The sequence below is a fragment of the Micromys minutus genome (assembly GCF_963924665.1).
Source record: "Micromys minutus genome assembly, chromosome: 27".
Taxonomy (NCBI): Eukaryota; Metazoa; Chordata; class Mammalia; order Rodentia; family Muridae; genus Micromys; species Micromys minutus.
Genome location: NC_137962.1, coordinates 36,696,532 through 36,709,437, shown reverse-complemented (window position 1 = coordinate 36,709,437; position 12,906 = coordinate 36,696,532). Strand labels below are relative to the sequence as shown.

General features: G+C 45.7%; 1 protein-coding gene across 1 annotated transcript in view; it reads left to right on the top strand.

Moving 5' to 3' along the window:
- The window catches only part of ACO2 (aconitase 2), a 37,301-nt gene that overhangs the window by 4,930 nt on the left and 19,465 nt on the right, over positions 1-12,906 (top strand). Inside the window, exon 2 of the mRNA XM_080938991.1 lies at positions 9,270-9,406. Coding sequence (XP_080795117.1) covers positions 9,270-9,406 — 137 coding nt within the window. The remainder of the gene's footprint in view (positions 1-9,269; positions 9,407-12,906) is intronic.

Genomic DNA, 12,906 nt, shown 5'->3' with positions numbered 1-12,906 from the left:
CATATGTACACACAGTACATAAATGGGATTACAGGTTTTGCCACCTCCTAGGTTTTTGTTTGTTTTAAGATTTTTTTTTTTGTTACTGTTGTTTGTTTTTAGTTTGTTCAGACACGGTTTTTCTGTGTAGCTTTGGCTGTCCTGAAACTCAGAGACCCGCCAAGACCCGCCCGCCTCTGCTTCCTGCGTGCTGGGATCACCACGGTCCTGCTACCACCATGCCCAGCTTATTTGTTTTGTGTATGTATGTATATATGTGCCTAGCTAGCACCCAAGGAGGTTAGACTGTGTTGGTCCCTTGGGACTGGCATTACATATGTTTGTAAGCCACCTTGTATGAGCTGGGAATCAAATCTGGGTCTTTTGCAAGAGCAACAAGTGCCCCTAACCACCACCAAGCCAACTCTAGCTCACACTCAGCTTTTTTTTTTTTTTTTTTTTTTTGGCATGGGTTGTGTGAATATAATCAGGTCCTTGTGGACTAAGTCTTCTTCCCCCCACCCCCCTTTCTGAGACAGGGTTTCTCTGTATAGTCTTGGATGTCCTAAACTCACTCTGTAAACCAGGCTGGCTTTGCCTGTCTCTGCTGCCTAAGTGCTGGGAGTAAGGGGATGTGCCACCCTACCATCTGTCTACCCTTTTTGAGAAAGAGTCTCACTCGCTGTGTAACCTTGGCTGCTTAGAACTCACTGTATAGACTAAATTAGCTTTAAAGTCAGATCATCTTCCCTCCTCTCTCTCCCAGATACTGAGATTATGCCCAGCCTGTTGATATTTCTAAATAATACCTTGTGACATCATTGAATTCACCAATGGAGCTATAGAGGCTGACTTTAAATGAGGGCCAGTGAAAGCCCTCTCTTGCTCCGAGGGAGCAATAACTTAAATACTATAATACATGACTAAAGCAATAGTTAGTTGAATGTGCTGGGCCTCTGGTTTGGCACCCAGATGTGGTAATTAATATTTAGTCTACCTACAGCTGTTGTAGGTAGATGTTGGGGCTGTGAGTTCAGGCCTGGGGGAACTGGAGTCCTATCAGTTGCCACATACTGACTTCAGATCCTCTCACTTGTCACTTAGGTCTATTTTTTAAGTCTGTTTTTTTGCAACAGGGTTTCTTTGTGTAGCCCTGACTGTCCTGGACCTAGCTCTGTAGACCAGGCTGGCCTCAAACTCAGAGATCTGTCTGTCCTAGGTAGTCTTTTACCGGGGTTAACCCATTTGTCCTTCACAGTAACCCTAAAATGTCAGCATTTCCAGCCTGTTTTTGTAATGATGAAATTGAGACCCGCATGATATAGGGCCAGGTGTTGGTGCAGGATGTATTGGACTACATACAGAACTTGGGCTTTTTTTTTTTTTTTAAGATTTATTTTCTGTATGAGCACATCATATTCCATTACAGATTGTTGTGAGCCACCATGTGGTTGCTGGGAGTTGAACTCAGGACCTATGGAAGAGCAGCCAGTGCTTTTGACCACTCAGCCAACTTGTTTCCCCAGAGCCCTCCCCTGGGGGTAGGGTGCAGAAGCCAGATCTCTGCAGAGTAGGCTGGATATGGGGTGAATAGTTCGGCTGACCCCCCCCCCCCCCACTGGTTTCAGTGTATATCTCTTGGGGCTGTGATTGCCTTCTGTCCCAGATACCAGTGAGGCAGAGGTGTGGGTCTCACATCGCAGCTTTGTTCTTGGCTGGGCTCACAGGCCGCTTGAGCTTTGGAGAATACTCTTCTCAGTGTGCTGCTGTAGCACTGGCTGCCTAATCTGCAGGCCAGAGCAGGGCTCAGGATTTGTATGCAGCTTGCAGACTATGCTACTGAAGGCAGCTGCAAAAGAGAATTAGACGGATGAGTGAAGCCATCAGCCTGTTTATTAAAGGAACCCCTGCTGCCTTTGGTAGACATTTAGAGGCTGTGTCTTGGGGAGGCTTGGCTCTTCGCTGTACTTTTCCTTGTCTCTGGAAAGTATAGCACCACTTTTGTTCTTGCCAGTTGCATAGCAACCGAGCTAGCTGATTGCCTGCTAGCAATAGGGAATTGCGTAGCCTTAAATGCTTAGGCGAGGTGCCAAGTGTTGCCTATCACCGGGGGTGGGAAAATATTGTTAGAAGATGCAGTGGAGGTGTGGGAAGATGCTTCCACTCCACAAAGTGTTGATTGACAGGCATTCCTGGGTTGCCCACCTAGACAGAGCTGCTCATTAGGTTTCCCTGCCAGGAAGGGCTGAGCAGTTAGTTGCTGAGAGCAGAGAGCCTTGGAACTGTGGAGGCCATGGCCAGGAATAACAAGGTCTGACCCCATCGGTATTCCTGTAGCCATCTTTCAACTTCCTCCTAACAAAGTGCAACTGGCCCAGGAGGAGTTCTCCAGCTTTTCTTCACACTGACAGCTTTGTGTTGTCACTCTTGGACCTTTCTCTACATTTTAGAACTGTGTGTTTTTTCTGACCCTCACAGTCTTTGCTGTTTTGCCTTTATGTTATAGAAGAGGAAATTGTCTTAGTCAGAGGCCATGAAGGGATGTTGCTTACTGGCTTGCTTTCCCTGGCCTGCTCAGCCTGCTTTCTTATAGAACCCAGGACTAGTTTCTCCCTGTGCACTATAAGGGACAGGTGACCCCTAAGCAAAGGTATTAATGACTGCACTACAGTTTATGAACTGTGAGAGACAAGTTCAGCACTCTGAAAGTCTGTATCATAGTAAGCTCTGAGTGAGGAGAAAGTCTTCTAGCAGCCTCTGGGAGCCTGGCGGTGAGCAGGAGAATCATAACTTTTCAGAGTCCTCCCATCCTTTCTTGTTCTGGGGGCAGAGATCAAATATTTACCTAGAATTATATAAGATGTGGTCCACAGTTAGTAGAGTACATGCTGTGTCTGGGAAGCCTGGGCCTTTCAGTATGTGCCAGCCACATAACCATGAGTAACCAGACAGGCTCACAAGGGCAGATGTGTCATTATGCCAATGCTAATCTGTTTGTCAATACTCTTGGGTACTCATGTTCAACCCAGTGTAACAGCTACCATACTGAACTGCCACTTGGCCCTGACTTTTGTGTTTTGTTGTTAGGGACAACCTGACTGATCTGTCAAATGTCCCTAAGAAGTCACACTGTTCTTACCAAGCTCCCTCACTAATCACAACCAAAAGGACCTTGCAAGTGAGACTTTGGGCATTCATAGAACTCTGCTAGGGTTTTTGCACTTTGCTTGCTGCTTAAGAGTAGTATGTGGAGCATTTAAAATGCATGAGTGAACTGGGTAGCTTGCACACTCTATTGTGGGGAGGGTAAGCCAGGATTGTGAGTTTGAAACCAGCTTGGACTACATAGTCAGGTCCAGTTTTTAAATAAAGTTAATGGGATGTCATGCATAAAATAGAGAGCTAAGACATATTAACATGCTTTAGATTGGCAGCAGGATAGAGACACCATGCCTCACTTGTTGGACCATGTGGTACTGACAAGGATATCTATAGACCACAACGACTGGAGGGACAGACACTAGTAGTGAAGATGCCAAATTAGGATCAAGGTTATTAGGTTTTTCATCCAGGTTCAGAAAATCAGATACAAGGCATGTGTGGCGGCTCACACCTGTCATTCCTGCACTTAAGAAGAGGGTCATCTTGAATTTGAGGTCAGTTTCAGCTACACAGTTATGGGGCTGCTTGAGCTATAGTGTGAAACTCTTTGTCTTAAAATAAGAAAACCCAGGCCAGTGAAATGGCTCAGTAGGTAAAAGAATCTACATAGTGACACTTTCTCTCAAAAGCAGCCACAGAAACCCAAAACAGACAAGGGTGGTCAGCACTCTTAGTCCCTGCCCCAAGAACCAGAGGCAGGTGGATCTCTGAATGTGAGAACAGCCTGGTCTAATACTGAGTTTCAAGAAACCCTGTCTCAAAAAGGAAGGGAGGGAGGGAGGAAGTGAAGAAGCAATTGGTCAGGAAAATGTCAGTCAAGATGTTACTGTGTGTGGAATTCTGAGTGTCATACAGTGTGTCTACTTGCTGTGTTGTTGCCATAAGGCTGTTTGGGGCTGCAGATGCCAGCAAACTTGGATAAATTTGCCAGTAAGTAGATAATTGAAAAACCCAACAGCTATCCCTAGGGAGGATAACAGGACAGGTAGTTGTCTTCTGATAGCTGGGGAACCCCTACCCTAGAGACCGAGTCATCTTGAGTGGGGATGGGATTGTATAGTCTGACAAACTCAGGGGATCCTGATGTCCCAAGGGTCTGGGAACCGTTATCCTGAGAACAGCTTGGCCTCAGAGGGCAGGCATGGACAAGGAGCCAACTCTCTAGGTCCCTATGTGGTATTTACATTTTAATTAATAGGAAAGGGACAGCAGACAGTTGGGTAAAGGTACCCACTGTCACACTTGACATCTAAGTCAATCACTGTAACCCACAGGGTAGAAGGAGAGAGCTGACTCCTACATGTTGTTCTGTGACCTCCACACACGTGCCATGACGGATATCTCCCTCAACACGGATATTAAATATAAACAAGAGTAACAAAAACCCATGAAAAGTACCATTGTTCAGTTGCAGTAGCTCAGACTGCCTCGTTGGACAGCACAAACCTAGAACAGATCTAGTAGAGTAGAAGTGTTGTGGACAGTGTTCGCTGTTATTCACAGATCTCTACCAGGATTAAGGATTTTGCGGAGTCATTCATCCATTTATTTATTTTGAAGCCTGGACTTTGGTAGTCCAGAGTTTGGTAACCAAGGTTGGCCTCAAACTGGCTAAGTACCTGAGGATGACCTTGAACTCTGTTCTCTTGTCTCCATTTCTAAAGTGCTAGAGTCACAGACCTGGGTACTGCCGTACTCAGGATTGAGCATGTGAATGGCTTCTCTTCAGTACTATAAAGTCGAACCAATTGTGAGGGAGGCTTAGAGACTTGAATAACATGCCTAGGACAGTCACAGACAAGTAGATGAGTTGGGCTGCGTTTGGGTCCCCCACCCGCTCATATGGCCTTGGTCACTCTTCCTCCATGGGAAGATAGGTCAAAGGAGTTATTGCTTCACAGATGGCTTTGAAGATCAGAGGATGTAATGTGTGTAGAAGCTTAACCAGGACTTGTCTCATGGATTGTAGGCACTCAGTAAATATTCTGTTGTTACCCAGTAGTTATACTCATTTTAAAAATTAATCCATGGGACTGGAGCGATGGCTCAGCAGTTAAGAGCACTGGCTGCTCTTCCAGAGGTACTGAGTCAATTCCCAGCAACCACATGGTGGCTCACAACCATCTGTAATGGAATCTGATGCCCTCTTCTGGTGTGCAAGTGTAAATACAGATAGAGCACTCATATACAATAAATAAATAAGTGTTTAAAAGAATTGACAATTCATATAGTGGTGCTGAACATGGGGTCAGGGTTTTGTGAATAACTAGGTACACACTACCATCGAGTTGTGTATCCAGTGCCCAGCATAGTTCTTGTCCTTGTTTTCTAATCATTATCATCACTATTTGAGAGAGTCTCACACAGCCTAGGCTGGCCTTAAACTCCTGATTCTCCCATCTCCAGTACCACCATGCCCAGTTAATGTTGTGCTAGCGATTTTTGTTTTGTTTTATATTGTTTTAATTTCTTGGACCAGTGAGTTGAGTCATTGGGTAATAGAGCCTGTCATTAAATTCTTAACCTGCGTTCAGTCCTTAGGACCCACATGATAGAAGGACAGAACTGACTCCTGCAAGTTGTCCTCTTACCTCTACACATCTGCCATATGGCACACATGTGACACAGATGGAGGGCAGAGGATAGACAGCTTTGGGGAGTCGGTTCTCTCCTACTATAAATTCTGGAGATTGAACTTTGGTCATGAGATTTGCATAGCAACTACTTATGTCCACTGAGCCATCTCAGTGGGGCTCAGTGTTACTTCATAAGCCTGTTTCCCATTTTTGGAACTGTTTCCTCGCTGATGGCATTGTGATTAGGGTTAGTTTATGGTTTTGCCTGCCAGGCTGGACACTGGAATTGATATTTTTTGTTTCTAAGGTAACTAATGCTAGGGTAGTCAATTTGCAAAAATAGTTATGGGAGCGGACATAGTAAAGAAACTACTGACATGACTGCTCCAAGATATGGTTAAAGTTTGTAAACAGGAGAGAAGAGTCAGTGGCATCTGGAAGAGTTCAGAGCAAAGAGCAAAAAGTAGACTGAATATGGCCAGCAGACTGACATGCCAGGGTTAGGGAAGCAGGAGAGGGAGTAGAGGGAACAGAGAAAATAAGGGGAGGTGCAGGAACAGTGAAGAATAGCTGGTTATAAGGAGGGTGAGTAGCTGTGGGAGGGAAGGTCAGGACACTGGTGTAGGAACTGTGAAATATGTAACATATTTATGAGTGGGGACTGAGGGAGCCTGCAGGCTTTGATAATCTGATAGATGCCACAGGAGCCTTTTGCCAGAGGTAATGGAAATGACCTTTGCAGATGGGAACCAGTTTCACAGATTCCTCAGGAATGCTGGCTTTTATCTTATAGGAATCCTGTAGTCTAACTTGAGCTCATTTCTGCATATGTGGATTGTCTTTTGGAATTTGGAAAATTGAACAGATAGGTCCAGGTACAGACATGGACAGCTGCTTCTGCACTAAGCTGTTAGTGAAGACGCAAGCTGTGTCACAGCTGTATAGCTTCGCGATTTGTGCTGGACACAGAGAGGGCTGTGGACAGGCCATCAGTGCACTGGAGTGAGAAGAACCCAAACTAAGGCTGGGCTTAGTGGCACGTGCCGTAATCTCAGCAGTGGGAAGCAGAGATCAGCTTGTTCTACATAGTGAGACTATCAAAAATAAACACACTAAAAAAAGAAAAGTACTCAAACTACTTAGAGCTTGATGTCTCTCCTGGTCTTCACAGCAGCTCTGTGAAGAGATGAGCGCTCAGCTTCCGTCATCTAAAACTGCTTACACAAACTCAGATCACAGTCTGCCCAACCTCAGGGTTCTCTGAGGTTCCAGCTGGGTGTAGTTGCAGCAGAAATACTTTGCCTTTTCCATGCCCTGGCACAGGGAAGTCCTTTGATGTGTGGTAGGGCAGGACTTTTACATCAGCTAATGAAGCAGACAGCAAGGCTCTGGTGCTGGACTTTGAGCTGAAGGGCCAGCAGATTTGAACTCTGCATTGGGAAGGCCATTCATTAGTGAGGGTGGATACTGCTTCGTGAGGTAGCCTTTTCTCAGCACAGGGTGACCTGAACAGGATGGCAACTGAGGACCTGCACTGAGTTTTGCTGTGGGGACGGACAGAGATTCATCACCTCTAGGAGACTGAAGGGACCTGAGTCAGCAGTGTCAGTTTTCTCCTCCACAGAGAACCCATAGGAAGGACACCTAGACAGAGCCTTCTTCTTCCTTTTTACTGTCCTTCCTGTGGGTTCTGGGTTGGCTAGTTTATGTCAGCTTGACACAAGCTAGAGTCATTGTGGAAGAGGGAACCTCAGCTAAAAAACACTACTACTAGACCGGCCTGTGAGTAAGCTTGTGGAGCATTGTTTTGATTGGTGATTGATGGGGAAGACCCCACTCTCTGTGGATGGTGCCGCCCCTGGGCTGGTGGACTTGAACGCCATAAGAAAGCAGGATGAGCCAGTCAGTAAGCAGCACTCCTCCATGGCTTGCATCTGTATCTGTTCCTCCCTAAGTTTCTGCCCTTACTTCCCTCAGTGATAGACTGTTATCTGGAAATAAACCTTTTCATCCCCAAGTTGCTTTTTGGTCATGGTGTTTGTCCTAGTCAGGGTATCTATTCCTGCACAAAAATCATGACCAAGAAGCAAGTTGGGGAGAAAAGGGTTTATTCAGCTTACACTTCCAGATTGATGTTCATCACCAAAGGAAGTCAGAACTGGAACTCAAGCAGGTCAGGAAGCAGGAACTGATGCAGAGGCCATGGAGGGATGTTACTTACTGGCTTGCTTCCCCTGGCTTGCTCAGCCTGCTTTGTTATAGAACCCAGGACTACCAGCCCAGGGATGGCACAGCCCACAATGGGCTGGGCCCTCCCCCTTAATCACTAGTTGAGAAAATGCCTTACAGCTGGATCTCATGGAGGCATTTCCTGAAGGGAGGCTCCTTTCTCTGTAGTAACTTCAGCTGTGTCAAGTTAACACAAAACCATCCAGTACAGTGTTTTAGAGTAGAAACCATACCTAAGACAGATTAATTTATTTATTCTTGGTCACCTTCTTTGTTAATGTTGTCATCCAGAGTTTTAAAATTGACTAGTGTATTCTCCATCTTAACTTGTTTACTCATTTCTGCATAACAAACAGGCTTCAAATTAGAACCTTAAAGCAACAATCAACATTTACCTGTCAGAGTTCTGGCTCAGCCTCAGTTAAGCAGGTATAATCTGGATGAGCTGAGCAGTGTAGTTTAGCAGTAGAGTGCTTGTCTTCTATGCCTGAGGCCCTCAGCACTGCAAACATTTTTTTCAAATGTTACCTGGGATTGCAGTTATCTGAAGGCTTGTGTTGGAGTAGAAGCATTCCTTTGCCAGTTGCTTATTTACCAGGCAATGCTGGTATTGTTCCTCTCTATGTGGACTTCTCCCTGAACTGCTTATGTGTCTTAACAACATGGTGATTGTCTTTTCCCAGAGCAATCCAAGGCAGGGTCACCCTGAGAGAAGCTGCCCCTTCAGTAGCCTCCATTAAAGGTTGCACAGCATCACTCACGCCTTGCATTAGAAATCAGGAAGTGTTCCCCATGGTAAACGGAAGGGTCATACAACACCCTTTGAAAGGATGCTCTAATAATGACCAAGCTTAGGGCAGGCTTTTTCATTCATTCTTCCATCCAGGAGACACATGAATCCTAAGATCATAAGGGAGCCCTTCTCTACCCTCAGGGAACTGTGTGGGCAGAGTTCTAGCTGTAATGTGGTCATGTGTCACACATTGTGCTTGAACTTCCACACAGGTGTTCCTGAATAGGTCCCTGTTACAGACTCCTCTAGGATTTAGACAATGAGGCATTCCCTTCAGCTCTTGTAACTTGTGTAGTAGAACTTGACTTTGAGCCTGGTGACTCTGCTGGGAAGCCCTCCCATTTCCTCCTCTTGGAAATGTTTCTGTGGCTGCTAAGATACCCATCTTCAGGTAAGGGACACAAGGCTACAGTCACAGAACAGCTCATGACACCTGATTTTTTTTTCTTTCCACTCTTTGGACTTATCTTTCAGATATAAACACTTGAGAAACAAACCCATTGATGGTGCTGTTTTCTTATGTTTTGCAGAAGGCCCTGGGTGTGCGGCAGTACCATGTGGCCTCTGTCCTGTGCCAACGGGCCAAGGTGGCCATGAGCCATTTTGAACCCAACGAGTACATCCGATATGACCTGCTAGAGAAGAACATTAACATTGTCCGTAAACGGTAAGGTTGTGGGGAGCTCAAGGTGACAGCTGAGAGCTGCTTCCCTTTCAGGAGGCATTGGGACTGCCAGTGGCAGGAAGCAAAGGTTGCAGCTGAGGAAAATATTTGTGTTGGAGCTTCTGTTCCTTTTCCAAGGGATATTAAGAAAAGACCAGGGACAGTGACACATGCCTGCAGTTCCAGAGCTTGAGAGGCGGAGGCAGGAGCACCAGGAGTGTCAAACTAGAGAACTACCTTCTAAAGTTCTAAGTCTGGTGACTGGTGAAGCCTACACTTAGCCTATTCTTTCGGAATAGTGGCCCCAGCATTGGTTTTAATATTATTTTTAAAATTACACTTTATTTATTGTGCATGTGTGTGCATGTGTAGGCATGCACTTGTGTGTTATAGCACACATGTAGAGGTTAGAGGACAACTTGGGGCAGTCATTCATTATTCTCTTGTTCTACCATGTGGGTCCCAGGGATTGAACTAAGGTGTCAGACTTGGTAGCACGTGCCTTTACTCACTGAACCATCTTGACAGTTGGGTTTCTTGTATACCTGGCTGGCCTTGATCTCACTGTGTAGCCAAGGATATGACCTTGAATTTCTGATTCTTCTGCCTGTACCTACCAAATGCTAGGATTACAGGCATGTGCTATCATATGTGCCACTGAACCTTGAACTTAGGTCTTTGTGCACAGTAGGCAAGCACTTTACCTAGTGAGCCAGTCCTAGCCAGCTTCTAGTCCTGTCAGGTTCATCCAGTCTGCATGCTCAAGTCACCAGGGAGGCTTTTGCATCAACCAGCCCCTATTCCCCCTGCTTCAGGGGAGCATGAGCTTGCTTTAAACAGTGTTGTTTTTTGGCATCACCTGGGAGTCTCTTCAGACCAAGACTCTCAGATCCCACTCCAGTTTAACTGAGTGAAAACCTTGTATTTAATAGTATCCTCTGGTGCCAGGTGGCAGTGGCGCATGCTTGGCTCTAGGGTGGCAGAGGCAAGCCGACCTCTGAGTTTTAGGCCAGTCTGGGCTACAGAGTGGGTCCCAGGACAGCCAGGACCACACACACAGAGAAACCCCGTTCCAAAAAGAACGAAAGGGAGGAAGGGAAGAATAGAGGAAAGGAGGAAGAGAAAACAGGATCCTCTAGGGGTTGATGACATTAAAGTGTGGGCAGTAATGGCCAGCCTCCCAGCTCTTTCTAAAGTGCAGCTTGAGTGCAGAACTGCTGGCCCTGCCAACACAGGACCTTGTACAAATACCTTTCTCCAGGAAACAAAAGTTAATTAATTCTTGAGTCCCTACCACTGCTAGGTGGGAAGATGATGAGGTTTCCTTTCATCCTCAAGGCTTTTGCACCTCTGCTGGTGATCATGCTTGGAAGGGGAGCTGGCACAGACGTGAGTGACTTGGCAGGAGAGCTACTTGCTACTTAGAGTCTCTTTGTTTTGTTGTTTTGAGATAGTGATTCTCTGTGTAGCCCTGGTTGTCCTGGAACTCGCTCTGTAGATGAGGCTGTCCTTAAACACAGAGATCTGCCTGTCTCTGCCTTCCATGTGCTGGGATTACAGGTGTGCATCACCACCTGGCTTGCTTGTCATTTAGTTTTTACTATAAGCAATTGGTGAAGCCACAGAAACAATATTTAGATTTTACCTTTGTCAGTAAATTAACTAAAACAAAAATTTCCATTCTTTTTTTTTCAACTCCGCATTAATGTGATTTTGCTCTCAGGAGATTCTGAGCAATATGTAAAGACATTTGCGGTTGTCTTTACTGGAAACAGTGAGAGTTGTTACCACTACCTACATAGTTGGCAGATACTGATAACACCACTAAACATCCCACAGTGCACAGGATAGTCTTAAAGCGGTGGCATCTGGCCCAAGTGTAGGTAGTGTCAGGGTTGAAAAACCGTGACATAGAGGAAAAAGTGGAGATGAGGCTCTTCTAATAAGTATTTTATTCTAATGAATTTGTTTGATAATTTCCAACATGCATGTCATGTGTCTTGATCAAACATAAGCTTATCAGGCTGGAGAGATTGCTCAATGGTTAAGAGCACTGACTGCTCTTCCAGAGGTCCTGAGTTCAATTCCCAGCAACCACATGGTGGCTCACAACCGTCTGTACTGGAATCCAATGGCCTCTTCTGGTCCGTCTGAAGACAGCTACAGTGTGCTCATATACATAAAATAAATAAATCTTTTTTAAAAAGATATGAGCTTACAACAGCTGTGACTACATTGATAAAACCTAAGGAATATCAAACTAGTCTAAGCTTTAAAGAAGACAGAGCATTGCTAGGGGACAACTCCTCCTCCTTTGACAGTAGGATCAGACACCACCAAAACAACACCCAGAAGAACAAAGGGACAGATAAACATAGAGATCCCAAGTCACCCTCAATCAAAAGAAGTTATCATGAGCTGCCCTGGTTTGCTCACTGTCAGGTTTGCATCATACATTATACAATGTTAGTGTGCGTGCTTGTCTCAGGTCACACTGAGGTCACACTGAGGTCATCCGGTGTGGAGTTAAGTGCCTTTACTTGCTGAGCCATCTCAGCAGCCCAGTGTCAGGCTGGTTTTTGTTTAGTTTAAATAGCATTTCAGGCATTTGCTTTCAAGGGCTTGGTGCTATTTTTCAGCTCTCTTGGGCCCAGAAAGAGGCTATATTCTACACAGTGAGTCATCGCCACCCACCTGCCTGGGGTATGCTGCTACACGTATCATACTGGCGGCTCTCATGTAGCAGACCTCGAGATGCTTAAGATTGCCAGTTGAGCTTTAGTGCTGAACAGCCAGGACTTTAGGGAAGAGCTTTTAGTTCAAGGGCTTAGGGGACTGAGGTTAGGAGATGGGACCCAGGCAGGCAGAGGAGAAGGAAGGGCCCACGTTTCCTGCTGAGTTGTGCTGGTGACAGCACACCTGCTGGCTCCTTGCATCTACTTTTGTACTACAGCTTTGGGACCTGTCACTTTCCCTCCCAGTGCCTCACAATGCAGTTTCTTCATCTGCATTGTGAGTATAAGTGAGTTCTGTGCATGAAGTGCTTAGGAAATCCTAAGAGTAGGAACTGGAGAGATGGTTTAGTGTTCTCTTCCAGAGGGACCCAAGTTCAATTCCTGGCACTACCCACTATGACTCTGATTCCAGGGAATCTGCTGTCCTCTGGCCTCTGCAGATACATGTTTGCATATGTCCACACACATATAATAATACATCTTTTTTAAAATACTAGAATGTAGAACTCTAATAACATAACACTGACCTTCAGTAACAGAATGGAGAACATGGTGGACTGGAATGGACTGGGAGTTATTACCAGAGAACAGGGAAGGACCTTGAGAAGTGGGCAGATGGTTTTGGTATGTTCATCCGGGTGGAGGTGAGCACCAAGTAAAGGTCCTAGCACCTCCTGGTCTGCATCTGAGCTGCTTACTTCCCAGCTCCGAAACAGATACCCTGTATACGGCTTATCAGTCTAATTATACCTCAGTAAAGCTCTCAGG